General features: G+C 44.5%; 3 protein-coding genes across 5 annotated transcripts; all 3 read right to left on the minus strand.

The window, feature by feature from the left end:
• Positions 1-2,361: 2,361 nt before the first annotated feature.
• Positions 2,362-13,192, minus strand: LOC311130461 (uncharacterized protein). 3 transcript variants are annotated; one of them, XM_084163192.1, is made up of 5 exons: positions 12,510-13,192; positions 8,627-8,667; positions 8,446-8,520; positions 3,404-3,593; positions 2,362-3,074 (listed from the first exon to the last, which is right to left on the minus strand). In XM_084163192.1, exons 1-5 carry the CDS (start codon positions 12,553-12,555, stop codon positions 2,551-2,553), a joined length of 876 nt encoding a protein of 291 aa, XP_084019318.1. In that variant the 5' UTR covers positions 12,556-13,192; the 3' UTR covers positions 2,362-2,550. The 3 variants fall into 3 exon arrangements, with proteins under 3 accessions (XP_084019318.1, XP_084019316.1, XP_084019317.1); XM_084163190.1 differs by having other exon boundaries at positions 2,367-3,074; positions 13,084-13,184; XM_084163191.1 differs by having other exon boundaries at positions 2,367-3,074; positions 3,404-3,590; positions 13,084-13,167.
• A 697-nt stretch (positions 13,193-13,889) lies between these two features.
• On the minus strand, positions 13,890-15,617 carry caiap (CARD- and ANK-containing Inflammasome Adaptor Protein; the record flags this gene model as incomplete). Its single annotated transcript, XM_084163869.1, has 4 exons — positions 13,890-14,402; positions 14,558-14,626; positions 14,795-14,998; positions 15,585-15,617. 4 exons carry the CDS (start codon positions 15,615-15,617, stop codon positions 13,890-13,892), a joined length of 819 nt encoding a protein of 272 aa, XP_084019995.1.
• A 3,799-nt stretch (positions 15,618-19,416) lies between these two features.
• LOC311131296 (transcription factor Jun-like) lies at positions 19,417-22,034 on the minus strand. The gene has a single exon (XM_084164193.1). The coding sequence runs from the start codon at positions 21,615-21,617 to the stop codon at positions 20,634-20,636; it is 984 nt and encodes a 327-aa protein (XP_084020319.1). The 5' UTR covers positions 21,618-22,034; the 3' UTR covers positions 19,417-20,633.
• Between the last annotated feature and the right edge of the window lie 4,101 nt (positions 22,035-26,135).

Consider the following 26,135-nt stretch of genomic DNA (forward strand, 5'->3'; position numbering starts at 1 on the left):
GCAATGGTCTTGTAGCCCATTCCAGCCTTGTGTAGTTCTACAATCTTGTCCCTGACATCCTTGGAGAGCTCTTTGGTCTTGGCCATGGTGGAGAGTTTGGAATCTGATTGATTGATTGCTTCTGTGGACAGGTGTCTTTTATACAGGTAACAAGCTGAGATTAGGAGCACTCCCTTTAAGAGTGTGCTCCTAATCTCAGCTCGTTACCCATATAAAAGACACCTGGGAGCCAGAAATCTTTCTGATTGAGAGGGGGTCAAATACTTATTTCCCTCATTAAAATGCAAATCAATTTATAACATTTTTTACATGCGTTTTTCTGGATTTTTTTGTTGTTATTCTGTCTCTCACTGTTCAAATAAACCTACCATTAAAATTATAGACTGATCATTTCTTTGTCAGTGGGCAAACGTACAAAATCAGCAGGGGATCAAATACTTTTTTTCCCTCACTGTATATCCTCTACCAGTCAAAAGTTTGGACACACCTACTCATTCAAGGGTTTTTCTTTATTTTTACTATTTTTTACATTGTAGAATAATAGTGAAGACATCAAACTACGAAATAACACATATGGAATCATGTTGTACAAAAGCGTTAAACAATTCAAAATATATTTAGATAGCCCTATTTAGTAAAAGACCAAGTCCATATTATGGCAAGAACAGCTAAAATAAGCAAAGAGAAACGACAGTCCATCATTACTTTAAGACATGAAGGTCAGTCAATATGGAACATTTTAAGAAATTTGAAAGTTCCTTCAAGTTCAGTCGTAAAAACCATCAAGCGCTATGATGAAACTGGCTCTCATGAGGACCGCCACAGGAATGGAAGACCCAGAGTTACCTCTGCTGCAGAGAATAAGTTCTTTAGAGTTACCAGCCTCAGAAATTGCAGCCCAAATAAATGCTTCACAGAGTTCAAGTAACAGACACATCTCAACATCAACTGTTCAGAGGGGACTGTGTGAATCAGGCCTTCGTGGTCAAATTGCTGCAAAGAAACCACTACTAAAGGACACCAATAATAAGAAGAGACCTGCTTGGGCCAATAAACACGAGCAATGGACATTATACCGGTGAAAATGTGTCCTTTGGTCTGGAGTCCAAATTTGAGATTTTGGGTTCAAACCGCCGTGTCTTTGTGAGACGCGGTGTGGGTGAACAGATGATCTCCACATGTGTAGTTCCCACCGTAAAGCATGGAAGAAGAGTTGTTATGGTGTGGGGGTGCTTTGCTGGTGACACTGTCTGTGATTTATTTAGAATTCAAGGCACACTTAACCAGCATGGCTACTACAGCATTCTGCAGCGATACGCCATCCCATCTGGTTTGGGCTTAGTGGGACTATCATTTGTTTTTCAACAGGACAATGACCCAACACACCTCCAGGCTGTGTAAGGGCTATTTTACCAAGAAGGAGAGTGATGGAGTGCTGCATCAGATGACCTGGCCTCCACAACCCCCCGACCTCAACCCAATTGAGATGGCTTGGGATGAGTCAGACGGCAGAGTGAAGGAAAAGCAGACAAGTGCTCAGCATATATGGGAACTCCTTTAAGACTGTTGGAAAAGCATTCCAGGTAAAGCTGGTTGAGAGAATGCCAAGAGTGTGCAAAGCTGTCATCAAGGCAAAGTGTTTTAACACTTTTTTGGTTACTACATGATTCCATATTTGTTATTTCATAGTTTTAATGTCTTCAGTATTATTCTATAATGTAGAAAATAGTAAAAATTAAGAAAAATCCTTGAATGAGTAGGTGTGTCAAAACTTTTGACTAGTACTGTATATTTCCTTTCTTTAGACCTGGGTTTCCCAAAATGTTGGTCATGTCTGATATTTTTGGAGTCAAGGCTAAAGACAGGAACCTGGCTGTAATATTGGTTTGGTCTTTTTTATGGGCCACAATACATTTATGTTGGTTATGACTATGATCGTGTTACAAAACAAATTGGGAACCTCTCTTCTTAATAGAAGACAACCCATATAGCATGTGAAAGCTGATTGTTTATGTTAGAGGTAAGACACCAAAACTGGTTGGAACTAGACAACAGAGCCAAACCCTGTTAAACTGACCGATGTTGGGGGAGACTGATTACGCAACAGAAATAGAAACCTGAGAGTGACATATGTCACCCTGAAATATAGACATCCTATTCTTGTCATCGCCTTTGCAGATCATCTGTTGCACTTATTGTTTCGTGTTCTAATCCAACAATCAGAATGGAGTGAATGTCTGTTCTACTAATTATTATTGGTTCTTATATTATTTCTAAAGTAGAATTCAGCACCACAATCTCAGAAGGGGCTGTCTGTTGGGTCACATTTGTTTTCGCAAGAAAAAGAAAAGCCATTGAAGTATATTGTATCATTGTCCTTTTTATTGTGTATTTACATAATGTACAATAAGAAAATAAAGAACCTGTGGTTCAAAACAGCTGATTAGAGTTCAGAGCCAAATGGACAAGTACTGGAGCATGGAATGTTCCTGAATGGCAGATTGGGTTCTGAGTAGTGATCAGGGATCCAGTGTTAATAACAGAGCCATATCATGTGTCTGCTTCTTCGTCTGAGGAGGAGTAGCAGCCTAGTCCCAGTACATGCCCTGTGCTCTTTTCATCATTAACGGTGATCTGGGCTCCTCCTGTCCCTGTGCTGTCTATTCTCTCTCCCCCTGTATTGTCTCTGTCCTGTGTAGCAATGGCCCGTCCCAGAGGGGAGCTGTGGAGGTTGGGTAGCCCAGAGAGCAGCACCCTGGCCAGGCTCTGAGTGTGATATGACCGTGGTTGTAATGGGCCTCTGGACCCAGCTAGAGCCACCGCCAGACGGGTGCGATCAAAGGTCAGGGGCTGGTCCTGATCCTCGTCTGGATTGGTGGACTCTGAGGCTGCTGGGCTGGCATTAGTCAGGTCAACTGGAAATGGGCTGAGGAAAGTCCCTGATTGGTGGAAGTGTCCCTGGTTCTCAGAGGCTGATGTTGCATCACTTCCTGTACTTTCAACGACCCAGTTACTCTCTGCTCCACCCACCGGCCTGCTCAGATCACATGACTGGAGACTGCGTAGTTTCTTGGCTACAGATGAGAGAAACCAGGAATTGCCTTTTTTTTTTAAACATTCCCTTTCTCTAGACCAGGGTTTCTCAAAATGTTAGTCATGCCTGATATTTTTGGGGTCAAGGCTAAAGACAGGAACCTGGCTGTAACATTGGTTTGGTCTTTTTTATGGGCCACAATACATTTAGGTTGGTTATGACTATGATCGTGTTACAAAACAAATTGGGAACCTCTCTTCTTAATAGAAGACAACCCATATAGCATTTGAAAGCTGATTGTTTATGTTAGAGGTAAGACACCAAAACTGGTTGGAACTAGAAAACAGAGCCAAAGCCTGTTAAACTGACCGGTATTGGGGGAGATGTGTGTGTCTGCTCTCCTCTTGGTGTATGCTCTAGGTGTCCAGGGCTGGTGTTTACAGGTCGTGTCCAGGGCTTGCAGTTTACAGATGAAGCGTTTATACTCTTTCTCCAGCCCCTGGATGCTCAGCTGGAACTCTGCTATCTTCCTCTCAGGGTAGTGAGACAACTGGGACTGCTGAGAGAGAGGGAGAGACAGAGACAGAAAAAAATGTAGTGTGTCATACTCAGTTTAACATGAAACTTCAGTGCGTGGGCATCCTTTCTTCTCACTCTCACACACACACACACAGACTGCAAAGCAAAGCCAGTCAATAAACAGCAGCATTATTACTCTCACTCATCATCACTTCCAAGATGGCGAAGTAGTGCAGTCCTGTTTCTGTCGTGAGTCTGTAAATAGCCTGTAAATACCCTGTTTTTTTGTATTTTTCGTACATATTTCCCTATCAGACTTTTCATCCTTCTACAAAATATACTTTCCTGCAACCCGCCTCACTCAATGTGGAACGGATTCTATTATTGACTTACCTTTTATCTAGAATCTAGAATCTCCAGTTGAAACTAGCTAGCCAGCTAACTAGCTACTTGCTATTAGCCACAGCTAGCGGTGTTTTCACCCAGAACATTGGATTTTTTTCCGCGGGATTAATTTAAATCACTGGACATTGATCACCGGATATTCGGCCAGTCTGCACAGCGCGTTATCGACCCAGAACATATCAGTTTTTCCGCGGAATCACTGATTCACTGGACCTTTAACTCCGGATTCATCGCTACTAGCTGGCTACAACAAAACGGACGCTGTGGTCTGGCTAATCAACCTGAGCTAGGCCCATCTCCCGGCTATCTACCTCTCTATCAACCGGACGGGACCACATAGTATTGACACGGAGCCCCGCCGATCCTACACGACTGGTCTGCCGACGAAATCGTCTGATGTGGTTACGACGTAACCACGAAGATTCCATCCATCTGCTAGCCCTGGCCCGTTAGCACATGCTTACTCACTAAACTGAACTAGCTACTGAACTAGCTACTTGCTATTAGCCACAGCTAGCAGTATTTCACCCAGAACATTTGATTTTTTCACGCGGGATTAATTTTAATCACTGGACTTTGATCACCGGATATTCGGCCAGTCAGCACTGCGCGTTATCGACCCAGAACATATCAGTTTTTCCGCCGGAATCACTGGACCTTTAACTCCGGATTCTTCGCTACCAGCTGGCTACAACAAAACGGACGTAGCACACGCTAGCCGTGGCCTCTTACTCACTAGCACTTCACCACCGGACCTTATGATAACTCAGCTATACAGCTGATATCTGCTGGACTGTTCCTTTTTACGGTACTACATCCTGTTTATGTTTAGCCTCAGCCCAAACATGGTTAGTTTATTGTTGTTTCGGTTATTTCTAATTGTACTATATCACTGTAGACCCCCCAGCCTAGCTAAACCAGCCTTAGTTAGCTCCTTTGTCCCTCCACCCATACACTCAGAGACCGACTCAATTGATGCCTCTAGAGATACTATCTCTTTCAGTGTTACCCAACGCTTAGGTTTACCTCCACTTTACTCATATCCTTCCATATCCTTGTCTGTACATAATGCCCTGAATCTTTTCTATAACACCCGGAAATCTGCCCCCTTTATTCTATGTACCCAACGCACTAGAAGACCAGTTCTTAAAGCCTTTAGCCGTATCCTTATTCTAGTCCTCCTCTGTTCCTCTGGTGATGTAGAGGCTAACCCAGGCCCTGTAGCCCCCAGTATCACTCCTACTCCCCAGGAGCTATCATTTGTTGACTTCTGTAATCGCAAAAGTCTTGGTTTCTTGCACATAAATATCAGAAGTCTACTTCCTAAGTTTGAGTTATTCACTGCGTTAGCACACTCTGCTAACCCTGATGTTCTAGCAGTGTCTGAATCCTGGCTCAGGAAGGCCACCAAAAATTCTGAAATTTCCATCCCCAACTATAACATTTTCCGTCTAGATAGAACTGCCAAAGGGGGTGGAGTTGCAATCTACTGTAGAGATAGCCTGCAGAGCTCTATCATACTATCCAGGTCTGTGCCCAAACAGTTTGAGCTTCTACTTCTAAAAATCCACCTTTCCAGAAAAAAGTCTCTCACTGTTGCCGCTTGCTACAGACCCCCCTCAGCCCCCAGCTGTGCCCTGGACACCATATGTGAATTGATTGCCCCCCATTTATCCTCTGAGTTTGTACTGCTTGGTGACCTAAATTGGGATATGCTTAATACCCCAGCCATCCTACAATCCAAGCTAGATGCCCTCAACCTCACGCAAATTATCAACGAACCTACCAGGTACAACCCTAAATCCTTAAACATGGGTACCCTCATAGATATCATCCTGACTAACATACCCTCTAAATACACCTCAGCTGTCTTCAACCAGGATCTCAGCGATCACTGCCTTATTGCCTGCGTCCGTAACGGGTCCGCGGTCAAACAACCACCCCTCATCACTGTCAAACGCTCCCTAAAACACTTTAGCGAGGAGGCCTTCCTAATTGACCTGGCCCAGGTATCCTGGATGGATATAGATCTCATTCCGTCAGTAGAGGATGCCTGGTTGTTCCTTAAAAGTAATTTCCTCTCAATCTTAAATAAACATGCCCCATTCAAAAAATACAGAACTAAGAACCGATATAGCCCCTGGTTCTCCTCAGACTTGACTGCCCTTGACCAGCACAAAAACATCCTGTGGCGTACAGCATTAGCATCAAATAGCCCCCGCGATATGCAACTTTTCAGGGAAGTTAGGAACCAATATACACAAGCAGTCAGGAAAGCAAAGGCTAACTTTTTCAAACAGAAATTTGCATCCTGTAGCACTAACTCCAAAAAGTTTTGGGACACTGTAAAGTCCATGGAGAATAAGAGCACTTCCTCCCAGCTGCCCACTGCACTGAGGCTAGGAAACACTATCACCACCGATAAATCTACAATAATCGAGAATTTCAACAAGCATTTTGCTACAGCTGGCCATGCTTTCCATCTGGCTACCACTAACCCGGCCACCAACTCTGCACCCTCTGCTGCAACTTGCCCATGCCCCCCCCGCTTCTCCTTCACACAAATTCAGACAGCTGATGTTTTGAAAGCGCTGCAAAATCTGGACCCCTACAAATCAGCTGGGCTAGACAATCTGGACCCTTTCTTCCTAAAACTAGCCGCCGAAATTGTCGCAACCCCTATTACTAGTCTGTTCAACCTCTCTTTCATAACGTCTGAGATCCCCAGAGATTGGAAAGCTGCCGCGGTCATCCCCCTCTTCAAAGGGGGTGACACTCTAGATCCAAACTGCTACAGACCTATATCCATCCTGCCCTGCCTTTCGAAAGTATTCGAAAGCCAAGTTAATAAACAGATCATCGACCATTTCGAATACCACCGTACCTTCTCCGCTATGCAATCCGGTTTCCGAGCTGGTCACGGGTGCACTTCAGCCACGCTCAAGGTCCTAAACGATATTATAACCGCGATTGATAATAGACAGTACTGTGCAGCCGTCTTCATCGACCTGGCCAAGGCTTTCGACTCTGTCAACCACCGCATTCTTATTGGCAGACTAAATAGCCTTGGTTTCTCAAATGACTGCCTCGCCTGGTTCACCAACTACTTCTCAGATAGAGTTCAGTGTGTCAAATCGGAGGGCCTGTTGTCTGGACCTATGGCAGTCTCTATGGGGGTGCCACAGGGTTCAATTCTTGGCCCAACACTTTTCTCCGTGTATATCAATGATGTCGCTCTTGCTTGGTGACTCTCAGATCCACCTCTACGCAGACGACACCATTTTGTATACATCTGGCCCTTCATTGGACACTGTGTTAACAAACCTCCAAACGAGCTTCAATGCCATACAACAATCCTTCAGTAGCCTTCAACTGCTCTTAAACACTAGTAAAACTAAATGCATGCTTTTCAATCGAACGCTGCTAGCACCCGCCCACCCGACTAGAATCACCACTCTCGACGGGTCTGACCTAGAGTATGTGGACAACTACAAATATCTAGGTGTCTGGTTAGACTGTAAACTCAACTTCCAGACTCACATAAAGAATCTCCAATCCAAAGTTAAATCTAGAATCGGCTTCCTATTTCGCAACAAAGCCTCCTTCACTCATGCTGCCAAACATGCCCTCGTAAAACTGACTATCCTACCGATCCTTGACTTCGGCGATGTCATTTATAAAATAGCCTCCAACACTCTACTCAGCAAATTGGATGTAGTCTATCACAGTGCCATCCGTTTTGTCTCCAAAGCCCCATACACTACCCACCACTGTGACCTGTACGCTCTTGTTGGCTGGTCCTCACTACATGTTCGTCGTCAAACCCACTGGCTCCAGGCCATCTATAAATCACTGCTAGGCAAATCCCCGCCTTATCTTAGCTCATTGGTCACCATAGCAGCACCCACCCGTAGTCTGCGCTCCAGCAGGTATATCTCACTGGTCATTCCCAAAGCCAACACCTCCTTTGGCCGCCATTCCTTCCAGTTCTCTGCTGCCAATGACTGGAACGAATTGCAAAAATCTCTGAAGCTGGAGACTCTTATCTCCCTCAATAACTTTAAGCATCAGTTGTCAGAGCACCTTACCGATCACTGCACCTGTACACAGCCCATCTGAAATTAGCCCACCCAACTACCTCATCCCTATATTGCTATTTAATTTGCTCTTTTGCACCCCAGTATCTCTATTTGCACATAATCTCTTGCACATCTAGCATTCCAGTGTTAATACTATTGTAATTATTCTGCACTATAGCCTATTTATTGCCTTACCTCCATAACTTGCTACATTTGCACACACTGTATATATATTTTCTGTTGTATTTCTGACTTTATGTTTTTTTTTACCCCATATGTAACTCTGTGTTGTTTTTGTTGCACTACTTTGCTTTGTCTTGGCCAGGTCGCAGTTGTAAATGAGAACCTGTTCTCAACTGGCTTACCTGGTTAAATAAAGGTGAAATAAAAAAATAAAAAAAAGCCTACCTGCAGATAATACTCGATTTCACTCTTGATGCTTGGGATCCACTTTTTAATGGATGAGGCTGAATTGAGTGTTGACTGTGGAGAAAAAACATATCAGATCATAGGTGCAAGTCATATCTATCCCCAATTAAGCATGTGTGAATTACACTGTCAATTAGATTAAATGAGTAGGCCAACTCACCAGTTTGGGTCTAGGTTCATGGACATCTTTGATATGGCCCTCTGTTTCAGGTTACAGAGAAGGAATTACATTTAGCTACACATTACAGTAATGTTCAACACAGGCTTTTATTCAAGCCCTGCACTAACACACCGGATTCAACTGATCACCCAGATCTGAATAAGTTGAAAGGTGTTGGGCTGTGTTGGGTTCTAGCTTTAAATATACTTATTCATGTTACCATACTAGAACTTACTGATTACTTTACATGTATAAGGAAGGTATAGGTTGGCGTCAATGAAGGGTGTATAGGAATGTGGTGTATGGAAAGTTACTGAGTGAGACAAGGCGGAGAGCAGAAAGTTTACATTCTGTCAAACATGTTATTGTTGAACATCAAGGCTCCTAAAAAGGGAGGCAAGGGAAAACAGTCTTGTTTCAGTCACTGATAAGGTAGGACAGTCGCGGATTAGGGAGGAGCGAGGAATTCGGCCCGAGGTCAGGTCAGATGAAGTGAGAAGAAACAGCCCGATTTCACACGGATACACTTCCATGCCCACAAAGGTTCTAGCATCAGGCAGGGCCATAACTACACCAGTGAGAAGAACCAATTAAGTTCCTGCCTCGCAACAGAGATGTATTGGCTGTCTAGATGTGTAAGGAGTTGACCCCGAATAGTAGGAAGTTATAAATATATGTGCTTGTGTAATCATGCTGGAATACCCATCCACGACCCATTTTCAATGCCCTGGCTGGGGGGAAGGAGGTTCTCACCCAAGATTTGACGGTACATGGCCCCGTCCATCGTCCCTTTGATGCGGTGAAGTTGTCCTGTCCCCTTAGCAGAAAAACACCCCCAAAGCATAACGTTTCCACCTCCATGTTTGATGGAGGGGATGGTGTTCTTTGGGTCACAGGCAGCATTCCTCCTCCTCCAAACACGGCGACTTGAGTTGATGCCAAAGAGCTCGATTCTGGTCTCATCTGACCACAACACTTTCACCCAGTTCTCCTCTGAATCATTCAGATGTTCATTGGCAAACTTCAGACGGCCCTGTATATGTGCTTTCTTGAGCAGGGGGACCTTGCGGGCGCTGCAGGATTTCAGTCCTTCACGGCGTAGTGTGTTACCAATTGTTTTCTTGGTGACTATGGTCCCAGCTGCCTTGAGATCATTGACAAGATCCCCCCGTGTAGTTCTGGGCTGATTCCTCACCGTTCTCATGATCATTGCAACTCCACGAGGTGAGATCTTGCATGGAGCCCCAGGCCGAGGGAGATTGACAGTTATTTTGTGTTTCTTCCATTTGCAAATAATCGCACCAACTGTTGTCACCTTCTCACCAAGCTGCTTGGCAATGGTCTTGTAGCCCATTCCAGCCTTGTGTAGGTCTACAATCTTGTCCCTGACATCCTTGGAGAGCTCTTTGGTATTGGCCATGGTGGAGAGTTTGGAATCTGATTGATTGATTGCTTCTGTGAACAGGTGTCTTTTATACAGGTAACAAGCTGAGATTAGGAGCACTCCCTTTAAGAGTGTGCTCCTAATCTCAGCTCGTTACCTGTATAAAAGACACCTGGGAGCCAGAAATCTTTCTGATTGAGAGGGGGTCAAATACTTATTTCCCTCATTAAAATGCAAATCAATTTTTAACATTTTTGACATCCGTTTTTCTGGATTTTTTGTTGTTATTCTGTCTCTCACTGTTCAAATAAACCTACCATTAAAATTATAGACTGATAATTTCTTTGTCAGTGGGCAAACGTACAAAATCAGCAGGGGATCAAATACTTTTTCCCCTCACTGTAGGTACAACAAGGTAAGCATTTCATAATTTAAATGTTTTGAAGTATTAACCTTAAGCGAATCGATGTAGTCGGAGCTGAATTCCACAAAGTCTGGTCTCTGCTCAACTCCGTTGGTGGAGCTCATCAGAAACTTCCTTCACAATGGGGTTGAGTTTAGTCAGCTACCCTTCATATATTAGGAATTTTATCACAATTGTGTTTAGTGACTGGCTTTAATATACTTTCGTTACTCACCAAAGTAAAAATGTTGCTAGAGTTCTGACAAACCTTTCTCTGTACGCGCAATCTGTCATTTATCCAAAGTACAAAATAATCTACTTTAGAGTTGTACCCTTACCGCAAGAATAGTTATTGTCCATCCGCATGCGTTGGACCTGAACTACGAGCTGACCTGTACTATAGGTCTTCACGGATCCACCTGTACCCGAATACCCGAGACCCGATCCGGGACCTGTGTAGGTCCGGACACTGAATTCTAAATAATGACACAGGTCTGGGTCGGATCTGATATGATTCTCACGGGTCTCGGGTATTTCTAATTTTAACTGCCTTGTCCGGAAGGACCCATTCAGATACAAACGTGACTGCTGCAGTAGAGAGAAATTGTATAATTTATGCTGCTGCTCTTTGCTTTTCACAAGAGGGGCGTGTGTAGCTTGCTGTTGTTGTTGGCCAACCACAAGTCATCAAAGCAGCAATAGGCTACAGTCATAGAGCCTCTGTGTGGGGCAAAAGTTAGGAGATATCTAATCAATGGAAGATGGAATTAAAATTATGGAATTAAAAGTTAAAGGAGAACGATAGGCTACAACAACCAAGAGCCAACAGGTAGGCTGCTGCTTTATATTCTGAATGGAGTTGTTGTTGTTTGTAACTGTGTAGGACGAGAAAGTGCATGCAGCCTCAATTAACCTAGCTAGCTAGCTAACTTCTCCCGGTTTGATGCAGTCAAGACAGGTACTAGGTAATCATATTGGATGATACATAAGCTAGCTATGGCAGCTATTAGTCTACTATAGCGCGAGTCGGTTTGGTTGGTTTCTGTCTCCCTCCTCCCTGTGTCACTCGCTCACACTCACCGTAGGGATCGTCTGAGACCAGCCACCCGGACAGCTGATGAAACTGAGGACTATTTATGTCTGTAATAAAGCCCTTTTGTGGGGAAAAACTCATTCTGATTGGGTGCGCACCTGCCCAGTCATGTGAAATCCATAGATTAGGGCCTAATGCATTCATTTGAAATTGACTGATTTCCTTATATGAACTGTAACTCAGTAAAAATTGTTGAAATTGTTGCTTTTATATTTTTGTTCAGTATAGTTAGCTAGCACACGGTGTCACCCCAGCCTCCCGCCTGATGTGCTAATGGGTGGTGGGGGTGACCGGTACTAGACAGTGTCCTTCGCCCCCGCCTGTCGGACACTGTTTTCCCGCAGTTCTGTTAACAACAGTGAGGGTTTTTCTTGAGCGGATGGTCAGGGGGCAGGAACATATGTACAAATCATTTGTAGATTGCAAATTGACTGCAAGAAGCCCAAACAAATATATTTGACTAAAACATAATCACTTCAAACCTTGCTTACATTTGAATACGGGAATACTTGGGAACAGGTTTCTTAAATGAAAATCATTTGGCGCTGATTTCCTGGTGTTTTTACAGTCTTTTATGTTCAACAATGAACATTTTGTAAAAAACTTGAGGTGCCAAATAAAACCACCCACGGGCCAAATTCGGCCCGTGTGCCACCAGTTGGGGAACCCTGCGGTAGACAGTGTCCTTCACCCCAGCCTGTCATGCTCAAGCCTTCAGAAAACCTTGTTTCCCATTACTGGGGGGTTGGGGTTCAAGCAGGAACCAATGGGATGCTGGGGCTGGGTAGCCGGTGCTGCCGTGGGCCCCAGCCCCGTCCCAAAGCATTCACAGGCGGCCCAGTCCTCGTGCAGCAGTCCCTCCCAGCTGCAGTCAGCGCAGGAGATGTTCACCCCTCCGTGTCCAGACTGCAAATGAATCGCGCATGCGGGAAACCGCCACTGGCTGATCCCGCCCTGGCTTACATTCAGGGCGGGATGTAAATGTAGGGTGTTTTTTACTCACTTTTTGTCTCTTCCACTACGTTATTCCTCTCTCCTACAGCATCCATCACAATTACAAGCACATGGCCAATTATGCAAAGCAGGTGGTGACGTCATTTAGCGACTTCTAGGACAGCCAACAGCTACTTTCCTTACTGAGGAGTTGGTAACACTGAGTTGCACACTATTGTCAAAATCGGGGGTAATATCATTTTTGGAGGGATGAATGGAAAGATGCATGGCATTGAAAAAGACTCAAACCGAACATAACATCGTGGACCAGAGATAGAATGTAACTAACTAGCTTGTTAAGAACAGGCTCGCTCGTTGATAGCTAAGGCAGTGGGTGTTCTGGGCTAAAAAATAACGTGAAATGTGTGACTTTTGCGTTTTCTATCATCTAGCTATGTCGGCAGTAGCAAGCTTGCCAGAGAGCGAAATTAACTTGATTGGAAGTCTAACTAGCTAGCTACAGTAGCTAGCTAGATAATGCTAGCAGTGTTTGCTAGCACTGCAAAGAGCCATAGTTAACGTGTAGCTAAAATGAAGACGAACTGAATACTCAATCTATTGAAAGGTGATTGATTGCCACTTGCCATCTCTTTCTTTTTGAAGCCATAATCTGTTCAATTTCCCCAGTTGTTTCTCCTCGTTTCTAGCCATTTGGGAGCAACACGCTAGTTTACAGCAATATTCTTCTTCTTTGGGTATATTGGCGAACTACACACAAAAAAAGGTGTATTGTCGCCACCAACTGGATGGGGGTTAAACAATTCACTAAAGAAAAGTAAATTACACTACAGGGAACAGGAAATGAACATAAATCCACACAACCTAGTATAAAAAAGTAGCAGTATAAAAAAGAATGTATGCACTCACTAAAAAAGAATGTAAGTCGCTCTGGATAAGAGCATCTACTAAAATGTAAATATATATTGTTAAAAATGGGGAGGCAGCAGGAATAGTAAACTTCAGACTTCATATTTGAACAAACATGAATTCAACGTTTAAAAAAAGTTTCCTCCTATATTCATAGGATATTCTTCTCTTCCCCTGTTGCATATTGTGATCTGAGTGCTTAAAGCAGTGAGATAATTTCAATCTGATGAGGCCACCAAGTGTTGTAATTGGGGGAACACAACCTAAATAAAATTAAAAAATGTTTATTTCAAACTTTTTACAAAATTGAGCTCTTGATTGAAATGTAACATTTAGTGCAGGGAGCATTTCAAAACCAGCAATCAGAATAAAGCAATGACAAATTCATAATCATTGTTACATTTGTGCTCACTCACTCTGTCTACTACATATTACAAAATTGAGTCATTTGTCTAGAGTAATCTATCACAAGTAAGGGTTCCAGATATCTAGCTGCCCTCTGTTGGAAACTCTATCTTCTCCTCTATTTGATGAGTAGCATCTTTCTCTTCAGCAGGGTGGCGATGTCCTCGTGTCCCTGTGTTTCCCCAGCCTCTGCCACCTGCAGTGGGGTCTTCCCTACATTATTTCTGATCTGTAGGTTGGCCCTCTCCCCCTGCCCTGTCCCCTGTGCTCCCCATCCCACCAGCCTCTTTGCCTCCCTCTGGTGGCCGACACAGACTGCACAGTGCAGGGGCATGTCTTTGCTGTTGTCCAGAGCGTTTATCTTCACCCTGCCTTTCAGCAGCAGCTCCACTAGGCCATCATGGCCGTGTTCAGAGGCAGCATGCAGTGGCATTTTCCTCCACACGTTCCCATCTTTTACGTTCTTCGAGGAGAGGAGAGCGGCGGCTGCTCGGACGTGACCGTTAGCCGTAGCGTAGTGGAGAGGAGTGGAAACGTCCATATCTTTGGCCCCTCCCCTTGACTTCCCCACCAATAGTGTTGACACGGCGTCCACTCTCCCTTCCATGGCTGATAAGTGTAATAGCGTCTTCTTCTCCCGTTGGTGGCGTTGTGGTCAGCCTCAGCTGAGAGCAGTAGTCCCACCACAGCCCCCTCTCCTTGGGTAGTAGCTGCCCAGTACAGGGCAGTCCTGCCCTGCCTGTCGGTGTACTCTTGGTCTGCCTGGCCCTTCAAGAGCTGACTCACTGTGTCTGAGTGGCCCTTCTGGCTGGCTGTGTGGAGGGGGGTCTTGCATTCCTGGGAGACAGCATTCACCTGAGAGGAGAGAAGAATGGATAAAACCATTCCTAACAACCTTATTAAGAACATGTTGGTTCAAAAGTTGTTCACTTATGATAATGATAAGTTACATTGTAAGGGGGGAGAACTAAATAAAGATCATGTTTAGGAATAGACAGACCATGAGTGGACATATTTTAATACCTGAGCTCCAGCCTTTAATAGTAACCACACTATGGTAGGCCTGTTGTGTTGGGCAGCCAGGTGCAGAGGGGTGTGTGCTTTAGGCCCGGGGGTGTTGGGGTCTGAGCTTATCTCCAGCAGGGTCTGGGTTATGACCTCACTCCCACTCTGGACAGCCAGGTGGAGGGCTGAAGAGAGGTTTGGGAGGGTGGCATCCACACGGGCCTATTTGGCAGCTAGAGCTCTGAAAACAACAGGGGACAAACTTAATAAAAATGACTTCTAAAAAGCATCACATTTGTATTGTCTATATTGCATATGTTGTCAGTTACTTGAATGCCTCATTTGTACAACAGAATAACCTGTTCACTGGCCTTTACTACTATGTTGCACAAAGGATATTATTCATGTTGGCATGACAGCGATGGATAGTTGGACAGTTGTGAATATAGAACAAATTAACTATTAAACTGTATTATCATAGTGTTTAGTATTTATTTACAAGTAATTACGGTGTCTTACTCTGCAAGAGGTGTTGAAATAGTAAAGGAATTTGCAACCTGGCTCCTGTTTCCATTATAGAAAGTGTGTGTGTGTGTGTGTGTGTGTGTTAAGTACACATTTTTTCCAGAAGGAAATCAAGGACTAGTAAGGTTGAAACCACAAAGCACTGGCTGACCTCTGCATAGCATCTTCATGTGAGAATTTAGGATTGAAAGTCTGAAAGTTTCCATTTATTCTTTGCACGCTGAGGGCTACAGTACTGAAAATGTTAGATTAATTTAAGGTTAATATAGGCTATGAAACCCACCTTGTTATTGAACAATCCATATTTGTCTCTCATAGTGTTTGTGAAATTGAAGAACAAAATGGATGGCTGCTATACATACTTATAGACCACACTATGCTACAGTTTGTGACCATCCTGATAACTGTTATAAGCTTCATAACCATCAGAAATATCACCTTATTAAACAACCTTTGTGTGGCCAATTAATAAACCTTATCTTTGCAAGGGTTAATTTAGAAATTGAATAAATGATTGGCCTATTCTTAAATAACTTTTAAATATTTCATTCTGCTTAACATTGCATTCTATCATGGCACCATGTGTTACAAGGATTAAAGCTACTGTTTTGGCAACGTCTGTAGTTATCTGCCTTTGAACAAACAAACAACCTGCTTGGAGGACAACGGGCAGTGAACGCTCGCTCCTATCAAGTGCAACGCATGCTGCTTTGGTCTGTCCCGCGCCAAGATTAGAGCGTAAGCGCCACTTCCAGTAAAAAACGCATACTATAAAGACAGTACAGTACAGTATGAAGATAGCATGAAACTGCTCATCCAATAGAAATCCCCGATAACGCTTATTGGCGATGTCATGGCGACTTTGGCTAGCTAAGCTCATGCGCAGAAACACGTTTTTGACAAGAATGAAAATGTGTCAGTTTGTCACTTTCACGAGGTTGGAGTAATGACATGTTCAAATACTTAAGACATTGGCTCGAATCTAGGTTGTGCCTTTCGATTTCGAGAAAATGAACAACTAAGGAAGAATTGTTCACTTCTCTCATTGACTTCTCAAACCACAAACCTCGGCCTGGTCTTCTTTGTCTGTTTCGCAAGCTTTCCCAGAAGGGTCGCGATGTTGCGCATCTGGGTTTAGAAACTCTTGGGTTTAAAAATGTTTTCACTTGCTAACTAGTTGAACGCAGCACGTGTATAACTACAACAAATTATCAAATCTGAAATATACGAGTTTTCTAGTTCCGACTAGGACGTGAACGTGGCATGTGTGCTTTTATCTGGCGGGATGACGTAGGTCTTCCCACCGTTCTCTGTCATTAAACGGGGTTCGTTTGTAAATTCACTCTGGCTATCTACTCCGATTTAAGAGCACTCTCATCTGAGTGTGCCAGAGCGCAGAATAACTGATGAATTTATGAACAGGCAACACCCGTTGAATATGACCGGTGTCAGTAAAGGTCAGCAAAAAAATGTTAATAAGTTGTTGCCAACAGCACAGAGATAGTCCACCAACGCGCTAGATAACATGAAAAGAGCCAAACCAGCTCTGCTATGGCCAGTAAAATGGTCAGAGTGAGATGTTCTCTTGTTTGTGTCTGGAAGTAGCTAGCAAGCTAGCCAACTTTAGCCAGTTAGCTTGGGTGCTTGACTGCAGTTGTGAGGTCAGAACGCTCGGATCAACCCTACTCACTGGTTAGACTGTCCAGTGTGCGCTCTGAACGCTCAGAGAGCGACAATCTGACAAGGCTCTGAATTTATGAACGACCAGAGCGTAGTCTGAGCGCACTCTGGCACTCCAGAGTGAATTTACAAACACACCCATGGTCAGGTAAGTTCCCATGTTAGGGCAGACTGATACAATCAGTTTGAGACTGACCCACTTGAATATTGTGTAAATTATTATGTCTGTTTATCTAATTAAAATTCAGGCTCAATATTCTTCCATAAGACTGTTCTTAGTTGTACTTCCTCAATTAGGTCTTATAAGTAGCCTACAGAATAAAACCTGAACAGTAATAATAATTTCTATAGCGCTTTTCATAACAATCTCAAATAATAAACAAGTAATACAGGTACATCATCATGAGTAGCCTAGCTATAGTTAGGTCAACCAATAGAGGCCAAGTCTTTGAGTTCATGGCTTGATCAGAGGAAAGTGGTCAAGGAGATGGTTGATGAAGAGTCTGGTGACGATCATGTAGAGGGCTACTCTGGGTACCAGCCTGAGTCATGTAGCTACTGGACCTCCTCCTTTACAATATATGGCACCCACTTGGGTGATGCCTCAGCAGCTCTGGGCGCCAGAAATCTCACCACACACAGTTCAGAGTAGTAGCCAGTCATCCTCTCTATGAGCCCTCTGCCTCAGTACTGCATTCCTTTACTGCATCTCCCATAGAGCCCCACAGTGGAGGTGTCATAATACCCATAAAACCTAGCGGTCAAACAGGGAAATGGTTCCAATCATTTTTCCACCATTCATTTTTCCACTTAAACACTTAAAATAAGGGCTGTGTTTCGCGTAGGCTTATCCTGGCGTGATGTTTTGATAACCATGTAAATCTCTCTCGGACAAGTTAGCTTTTATCAATATATTCGGCTCTACTTACTCTCAGACTCTCGAAAATGCTAATTAGCATTAAACTAGACATCATGCAAAACTACAAATCCCTGCAAGCTCCTGCACGTCATCTCTAGCTGACGCCTTTGCTAACAGGTATTGTGTCAATTTAAAACTTGCACAAGACAGTTCATAGAATTGTCCATTTAAAAAATGTAGCCTATTTATTAATTACTACATTTAACTAACATTAGATAGTTCATCCAGAGATTCTTACCTTTGCCTCAATTCGGCGGTCTCGTCCAGATCATCATGGCATTTGTAGTTCTTTATGATAGGCACATTAGCAGCTAATTAGTATTTCATTCTTGGGGGAAAAATACAGACAAATATATTGATAAAAGTCACCTTGTCCTAGAGAGATTTACACAATTATCAAAACGTCACACCAGGGTAAGCCTACATGAAACACAGCCCTTATTTTAAGTGCTTCTAAAATCCACTATGGAAAAAATGAATGGTGGAAAAACAATTGGAACCATTTCCCTGTTTGACCGCTAGGTTTTATGAGTATTATGACTCATACTGTGGTACTCTATTCCTCTCAAGCTTCAGGTGACACTTCAATTGATGATTTCAAAAGATCAGGAACCAGCAGCCAGGTGAAACAAAAAAGCTGGTACAGTGTCCAGATCCATCATTTGAACAAAAACAATTAGCCAGCTAGCTAGCCAAGTCAAAAAGAGTTGATCTGCCAGTCCATCTGCAAATCTGTGCTTCAAAACCACCAGAAATATGCAATCAACTCAATGTCATCAAAAACAAAACAGCTGATTAAAAATCCACAATTAAAAACACTTTTAAATAATTGTACATTTACATGTTACATATTTACAGGAGCTCTCTGCTTAGGCTGCTACTAGGCTGACTATGTATTTTTTTCATGGGATTTAAGATCTGAGTTCGACCTACTTTGTAGTTAGTATATTTGTAGTACATTGTGTAGATATTGTGTCTTCTAGATATTTCTAGATATTCCTGTTTTAATTATAGGGAACATGTATTTGTGTAGCAAACTACTTGTTTCTTGAACATCAGTTTCTATTCCTCTATGAGTACTGTTGTAATATAAACATGATTTTATTTGTTCTGTATTGTCCTGAACATGGTCTTCATCAGTAATAAACTTGAGCCTTGGCCCTGGAGAAGAGACCCTGATGTTTTAACTGTGCTCATCTCATCGGCAATGTCGCCCTCTAGTGAATATTTCAGAGTCCTACAGGAAATCACATACTTTCTGCTCATACTGTATAGGTGTACGTTTTATTTACAGTTTCTGTATTAGCAGGTGCTCATCGGCTGTCTTTGACTGTATAACCTTATCTTGATTAGCTGGATAGTTATTAAAACGTTATGATTATGCTCTTAGTTATTACAATTGTATGACTCTGCCCACCCCTCTATATAACATGTCTGGATACAATGTAACCATAGGCCTATATTCCAATGTTCTGTTTATCAATATATTTGTTAATAATGTATCATGATTGAGTAATTGAAGTTATAATCATTATTTACTTTATTGGTCCCTCAACCATAGCAGTGTGTCAGAAGCATATACCCTGGAGGCCTGTGAAAGTTGGCCACTTCACAACATTCAGAGTTTCTGTTTTCCTTTTACCCTGTTAGATGGTGAGACTCAAGTGGAGCTGAGGCGTTAGGTGGCCCACTCATGTTGCACTCTAATCTACACTATACTGGCCTACATCCCTGCTGTAGAGGTTGAACCTATAACCACAGGTCTAGGACCAGATTACTCAGCCCCACAGCAATGTCTAACCAGTGCGCTGTAGAGAGCTAGCAGGGTCATTGACTGTGAAACTCAATCACTAACCTCAGGATCAATAAGGCATTCATGGTACAGAGAACTTGCTGCTCTCTCAACATGTTGCAACATGTTTCAGTGTACACACACAATACACATCCTTTCACAACACACACACACACACACACACACAGAGGCATTGTATTCAGTTCACATATGTTTTATTACATTTCTTAAATATCGAATCGTTTCTGAAGTGCTCAGAAAATGAACATAAAAAATTATATTGTTTCTTATTACAAAATGGTAAATGTAAGTACTCCAAGTTGATCTTATATACAACTAATAACAATGAGTGGAACCCCATTAAAACAACTTTAGAAAAAAACTAGTAACTAAGCTTTTTTCTAATTCAATACAATTAAGAATACAATTACATTGTAACTCAAAATGTAGGCAGCTTTTGTTAAACTTTTTCATCTGTTTAGAGTAGGCTACATGCCTTCTCCTTCGGCGCCAGGAAGTTTTAAAATCTACTGTCTTTTTGTTTATTTTAATACTGAATCATCACGAAGGGCCATGCATAAAAGCACAGGTTGGTCAACGACAACAAATGTCCAGTCAATAAAAACAACACGAAACAAAACATCCGTTTGTCCTGTTTGTTGCTGTTTCTTTTTCTCTAGTCTAGTGTACCGGCGAACTTCATCACACGCTCTGCTCTGTCCCGAGCCCCAACTCCTGTGTGCAACGGTGGCGCGCGAAGCACCCGGTTAGAGGCAGCCAGCCAGTCACGGTTCCCTCCCACCAGTCTCGTGCTGTTACTGTCCCATTCTCCCTGTCACAATGCCACGGAGACACGGAACAGCCATCCAGTCACTTATAAACGATCTGTCCTTTTCGTTCAAACTCTTTCTCTCTATTTTTCTCCATGTGTCCTCTCCTCCTCAGAAGGTCTGGAGCTGCTGCGTCAGCATGAGTTGACAGCCGCTGTTGACATGGTTCATCACCTTCTGTTTGAGCTGGGCTACCTGTTCCCTCAGCATGTTGGCTGTGGAAGCCAGGTCGGAGTTCTGAGTCTTCAGGTTCTTCACCTTGTCCTCCAGCCGGGAGATGCGCTCCAGCTTCCGCTTCCTGCACTTGGAAGCGGCGACGCGGTTCCTCATGCGCTTCCTCTCGGCTTTGATCCTCTCCTGATTCTCCATGTCGATAGGGGAGAGTGGAGGGGTCTCCCCGAGCATCTCAGGTACCGTCTGGGGCTCCTCTTTCAGGGCTGTGAGCCTGGGGTGTGGGTGAGACTGCTGCCCATAGATGGGGAGCTGAGGCGGGGCAGACGGGAAGCTCATAGCAGGCACTGAGGTGGTATAACCCGGGGCTGAGTTGGTGGTGACAGCCGGGGTGAAAGTGTTCAAGTCTTCATAGACAGGTGACTCAGAGCGCATGGTTACGTTGTTATAAACAGTGCTCCCAGCCACGGAGCAAACAGGTGGGAGTGTGGTCGAGTTGTTGATTCTTGTCTGCCCGGCGGAGGTGACTGGGACCCCAGGTGCGTTGGGCAAGACGTGTTGATGATGGAGCTCCGCCAGAGCTCTAACGAACCCCTCGGCAAAGCCCTCCTGCTCATCAGTCACGTTCCTCGGGCAGAGGAACTGCGTCGGGGTAGGTGTGGTGGTGATCAGGCCGTTGCTGGACTGGATGATGAGCCGCTCCAACTCTGGGGAGGCCAGTTTGAGGAGCTGCACGTCCGGAGAGGTGAGGATATCGCTGGTTTTAGCCTGGAGGTGAGGTTTGAGTGTGATGGTTGGGTCAGCCAGGTTCAGTGTCATGCTGTGTTTCAGTGCTTTGGGGTTGTATCCGTAGCCCGCGTTCTCATGCTGGAAGAAAGCGTTGTGTGAGTCGTCGTAGAAAGTAGTTTCCATCTTGGTAGACATAGAATATAAACCAAAAACTCAGTTTGAAATGTCTCTCGTAGGCTACTCACACAGACAGAGATGTGTGTTTCGGTCCCCTCTCTCTCGTTCTTTCAGTTGTAAAACTCTGAGAAAAGTGTCATACTGTGTCGGGAAATGCTTTCAACCTCCAAAGCCGAGGAAATAGTCTAGAATAGAAGCGTGTCCCGTACACACACTTCTAACTTGTAAACACACTCCTCCTTGTCCCGCGAAAAATTTTCTGTTCAACTGCAGCGATAGTCTGACTCAGAACGCTGTATAAATTCTTCAAAGTCCTTCTTTCGCTTCTGTCCCCACTTCTTTGAATGAGACGCGATAAGTGCTATAACTTCGTATAGTTCAATAGCATTCCTATTCACTTCGTACCTCTCTGGCTCTCTGTGTGTGTATACTGACTTTCAGCGTGGAGGCACAGTTTATCTGCAGCCACGGCCTCTCTAAAAATAGACATGATGTCACCTCTGGAGTCTCCCATTGGCTGCAGGCGTTCACGGGGCGTTCCCTGTATCCAGATAAGGTGCGTTGCCTAGACGACCACCCAGAAGATTCTCGGTCTCGCAGTGGCTGATGGGATGAGGTAATGCGTTAAGGAGAAGGGGCGCGGCGCATTGTGGGATGACGTATGGTTTTTGAATATCTGGTTACCCGCTGCTTAGCGCTCAAAGACAGTAGTGGCGGGATAGACAGTGTGTGTTAGTTAAATTCTCTTGATATTTACAATTCATAGATGTATGTTATCCAATATATAGGTCTATGCTGCATTATGTATTATTCCACAGAAAATATACTCCCCATACAAAATAATTTCTGCCTCCAGAAACTTTTTTTTGGTGTAGATCAGCTTTAATATTGAGATAGATTGTAACTTCCATCAATGTAATTGTCTGCATCACTTCCAATCCCCTATATGTTTTTTCTTCTTCTCGTAAATATATATATATTTACATTTTAGTAATTTACTGTAGCAGACACTCTTATCCAGAGCGACTTACAGTTAGTGAGTAGATACATTTTCATACTTTTTCATACTGGCCCCCCGTGGGAATCGAACCCACAACCCTGGCGTTGCAAATGCCATGCTCTACCAACTGAGCTACACTTGACATACATATACAGTGGGGAGAACAAGTATTTGATACACTGCCGATTTTGCAGGTTTTCCTAATTACAAAGCATGTAGAGGTCTGTAATTTTTTATCATAGGTACATTTTTTATCATAGGTACACGGAATCTAAAACAAAAATCCAGAAAATCACATTGTATGATTTTTAAGTAATTAATTTGCATTTTATTGCATGACATAAGTATTTGATCACCTACCAACCAGTAAGAATTCCGGCTCTCACAAACCTGTTAGTTTTTCTTTAAGAAGCCCTCCTGTTCTCCACTCATTACCTGTATTAACTGCACCTGTTTGAACTCGTTACCTGTATAAAAGACACCTGTCCACTCACTCAATCAAACAGACTCCAACCTCTCCACAATGGCCAAGACCAGAGAGCAGTGTAAGGACATCAGGGATAAAATGGTAGACCTGCACAAGGCTGGGATGGGCTACAGGACAATAGGCAAGCAGCTTGGTGAGAAGGCAACAACTGTTGGCGCAATTATTAGAAAATGGAAGAAGTTCAAGATGACGGTCAATCATCCTCGGTCTGGGGCTCCATGCAAGATCTCACCTCGTGGGGCATCAATGATCATGAGGAAGGTGAGGGATCAGCCCAGAACTACATGGCAGGACCTGGTCAATGACCTGAAGAGAGCTGGGACCACAGTCTCAAAGAAAACCATTAGTAACACACTACGCCGTCATGGATTAAAATCCTGCAGCGCACGGAAGGTCCCCCTGCTCAAACCAGCGCATGTCCAGGCCCGTCTGAAGTTTGCCAATGACCATCTGCATGATCCAGAGGAGGAATGGGAGAAGGTCATGTGGTCTGATGAGACAAAAATAGAGCTTTTTGGTCTAAACTCCACTCGCCGTGTTTGGAGGAAGAAGAAGGATGAGTACAACCCCAAGAACACCATCCCAACCGTGAAGCATGGAGGTGGAAGCATCATTCTTTGGGGATGCTTTTCTGCAAAGGGGACAGGACGACTGCACCGTATTGAGGGGAGGATGGATGGGGCCATGTATCGCGAGATCTTGGCCAACAACCTCCTTCCCTCAGTAAGAGCATTGAAGATGGGTCGTGGCTGGGTCTTCCAGCATGACAGCGACCCGAAACACACAGCCAGGGCAACTAAGGAGTGGCTCCGTAAGAAGCATCTCAAGGTCCTGGAGTGGCCTAGCCAGTCTCCAGACCTGAACCCAATAGAAAATCTTTGGAGGGAGCTGAAAGTCCGTATTGCCCAGGATCTGGAGAAGGTATGTATGGAGGAGTGGGCCAAAATCCCTGCTGCAGTGTGTGCAAACCTGGTCAAGACCTACAGGAAACATATGATCTCTGTAATTGCAAACAAAGGTTTCTCTAACAAATATTAAGTTCTGCTTTTCTGATGTATCAAATACTTATGTCATGCAATAAAATGCAAATTAAGTACTTAGAAATCATACAAAGTGTACCTATGATAAAAATTACAGACATCTACATGCTTTGTAAGTAGGAAAACCTGCAAAATCGGCAGTGTATCAAATACTTGTTCTCCCCACTGTACATACACATTTACATATCCTTTTAAAAATATATTTCCATTTGTTACTTTCCTGTCATGAGCCTCTCACTCCACCGGGTTACCACCTTAATTTTCTTCCACTCTGCTCACCACTCTCTCTACTCAGCCTAACTAGCTCCACCTGTCCCTGCTCTGCTCTGCTCTAATTACTCTGCCAGCTGCGCTGCATTACCCACTACCTCTCCCAGTATTTAAGGCCCTGTCTTTCAGCTCTCCGGTGTCAGATCGTCTGCAAAGCTCACTCCCGGAACCTGTTTGCTCGCGCTTCTGGCTCACCCTGGTTTTGTGACCCCGGACCTGCCTGATTTTTGGATACTCTTCTGCCCCAGGAGATCCAGACCTGCTTCTGCCATTACGACTCCTGACTACTCTTCAATCCCGGTAACTCTGACCAGCCTTCTGCCTTGCTACTACGTATTTTGGATTTCCCTTGAACTGTACTGCTGCCTTGTTTCATTCCGCCCTGTTGTGTCTGTGTCTCCCCCCCCCCAGGACTTCTGGACCACCCACCACCGGCTTCATAGGACGCATCGCTGCCACTGGGGGAGGCACAGACCCAGCACATTGGACGGGATCCCTGTTACCCCTGGAGCCTTCATTCACTCCCTACTTCCCTTTTCCCTTAAGTTTTAATAAACTTTCTGGTGTGACGCAATTGTGGTCCTCTGGTCGTCTGTCTGAACCGTGACAGTACGATCTGACCATTATGGACTCAGCGCACACTTTTCCCGACATGGAAACCGATGAGCATGAGCAGCAGTTCCAGCAGCAGCAACAACAACTCGCCATGATCATTCAACTCCTCACCAACCTTACCCCAGCCAGTCTGCCCACCAGCCCTGCCCCCGAGTTACCTGCCCCGGTCATTGCAGCCGCTGCTCCGGAACCCAAGATTGGAAACCCCGAGCGGTTACACGGCGATTCAACCCAGGTCCGGCCATTCCTGACTAGCTGCCGACTTCAGTTCTCCTTGCAGCCAAGGACCTTCGCCACGGAGGGGGCTAAAGTTGGGTATGCCATCACTCACCTGACGGGCCGAGCTCGACTCTGGGGAACAGCAGAGTTCGAACGTCAAACCCCCGCATGTGCAACCTTCGACCTGTTTGCTGAGGAGATGCTGAAGGTGTTTGACCTGGATTCACCAACCGCAGAGGCGTCTCGTGAACTGTTCAGTATTCGACAAGGCAGACGTACAGTCGCAGACCATTCCATCGACTTCCGAACCCTGGCTAGACGAAGTTCTTGGAACACACCATCGTTGGTGGACGCGTTCTTCCATAGTTTGGCTGACTATATCAAGGACGAGTTGGTCTCCCATGAACTGCCTTCCACTCTTGATGAAGCCATCGCACTGACTGTCAGGATCGACAGAAGGATACAGACCCGTCGTCGTGAGAGGGGGCGCCAAGGTCCACCTACTACCGGCATTCGGAGAGATCCGACTGGGCTCCTGTCATCTACTGCCACTCACCCAGGTCAGCTTGATCAGTCTGAGCCTATGGAGATTGGGCGAGCCTCTCTCACTCCTGCAGAGCGCCAGCGCCGCTTCACTTCAAACCTCTGCCTCTATTGTGGAGGTGATGGACATCGTGTGGTAACCTGCCCTTTAAAGGGCCGAAGCTCACCGGGCATAGGGGGAGTCCGGTTGAGTTCAATGACCATCCAGGCCTCCGACCGCAAACCCCTGCTGCAAGTTCACCTCCGCCTCTCTGACTCAACTCACACCCTGGCTGCTCTGGTGGATTCTGGCGCCGAAGCCAACATAATGGACATCAAGCTGGCACGCCAACTGGGACTGGAGAACCTCCGTTTGACACCTC

Source organism: Coregonus lavaretus (genome assembly GCF_964263955.1).
Source record: "Coregonus lavaretus genome assembly, chromosome: 6".
In the NCBI taxonomy this organism is placed as follows: domain Eukaryota; kingdom Metazoa; phylum Chordata; class Actinopteri; order Salmoniformes; family Salmonidae; genus Coregonus; species Coregonus lavaretus.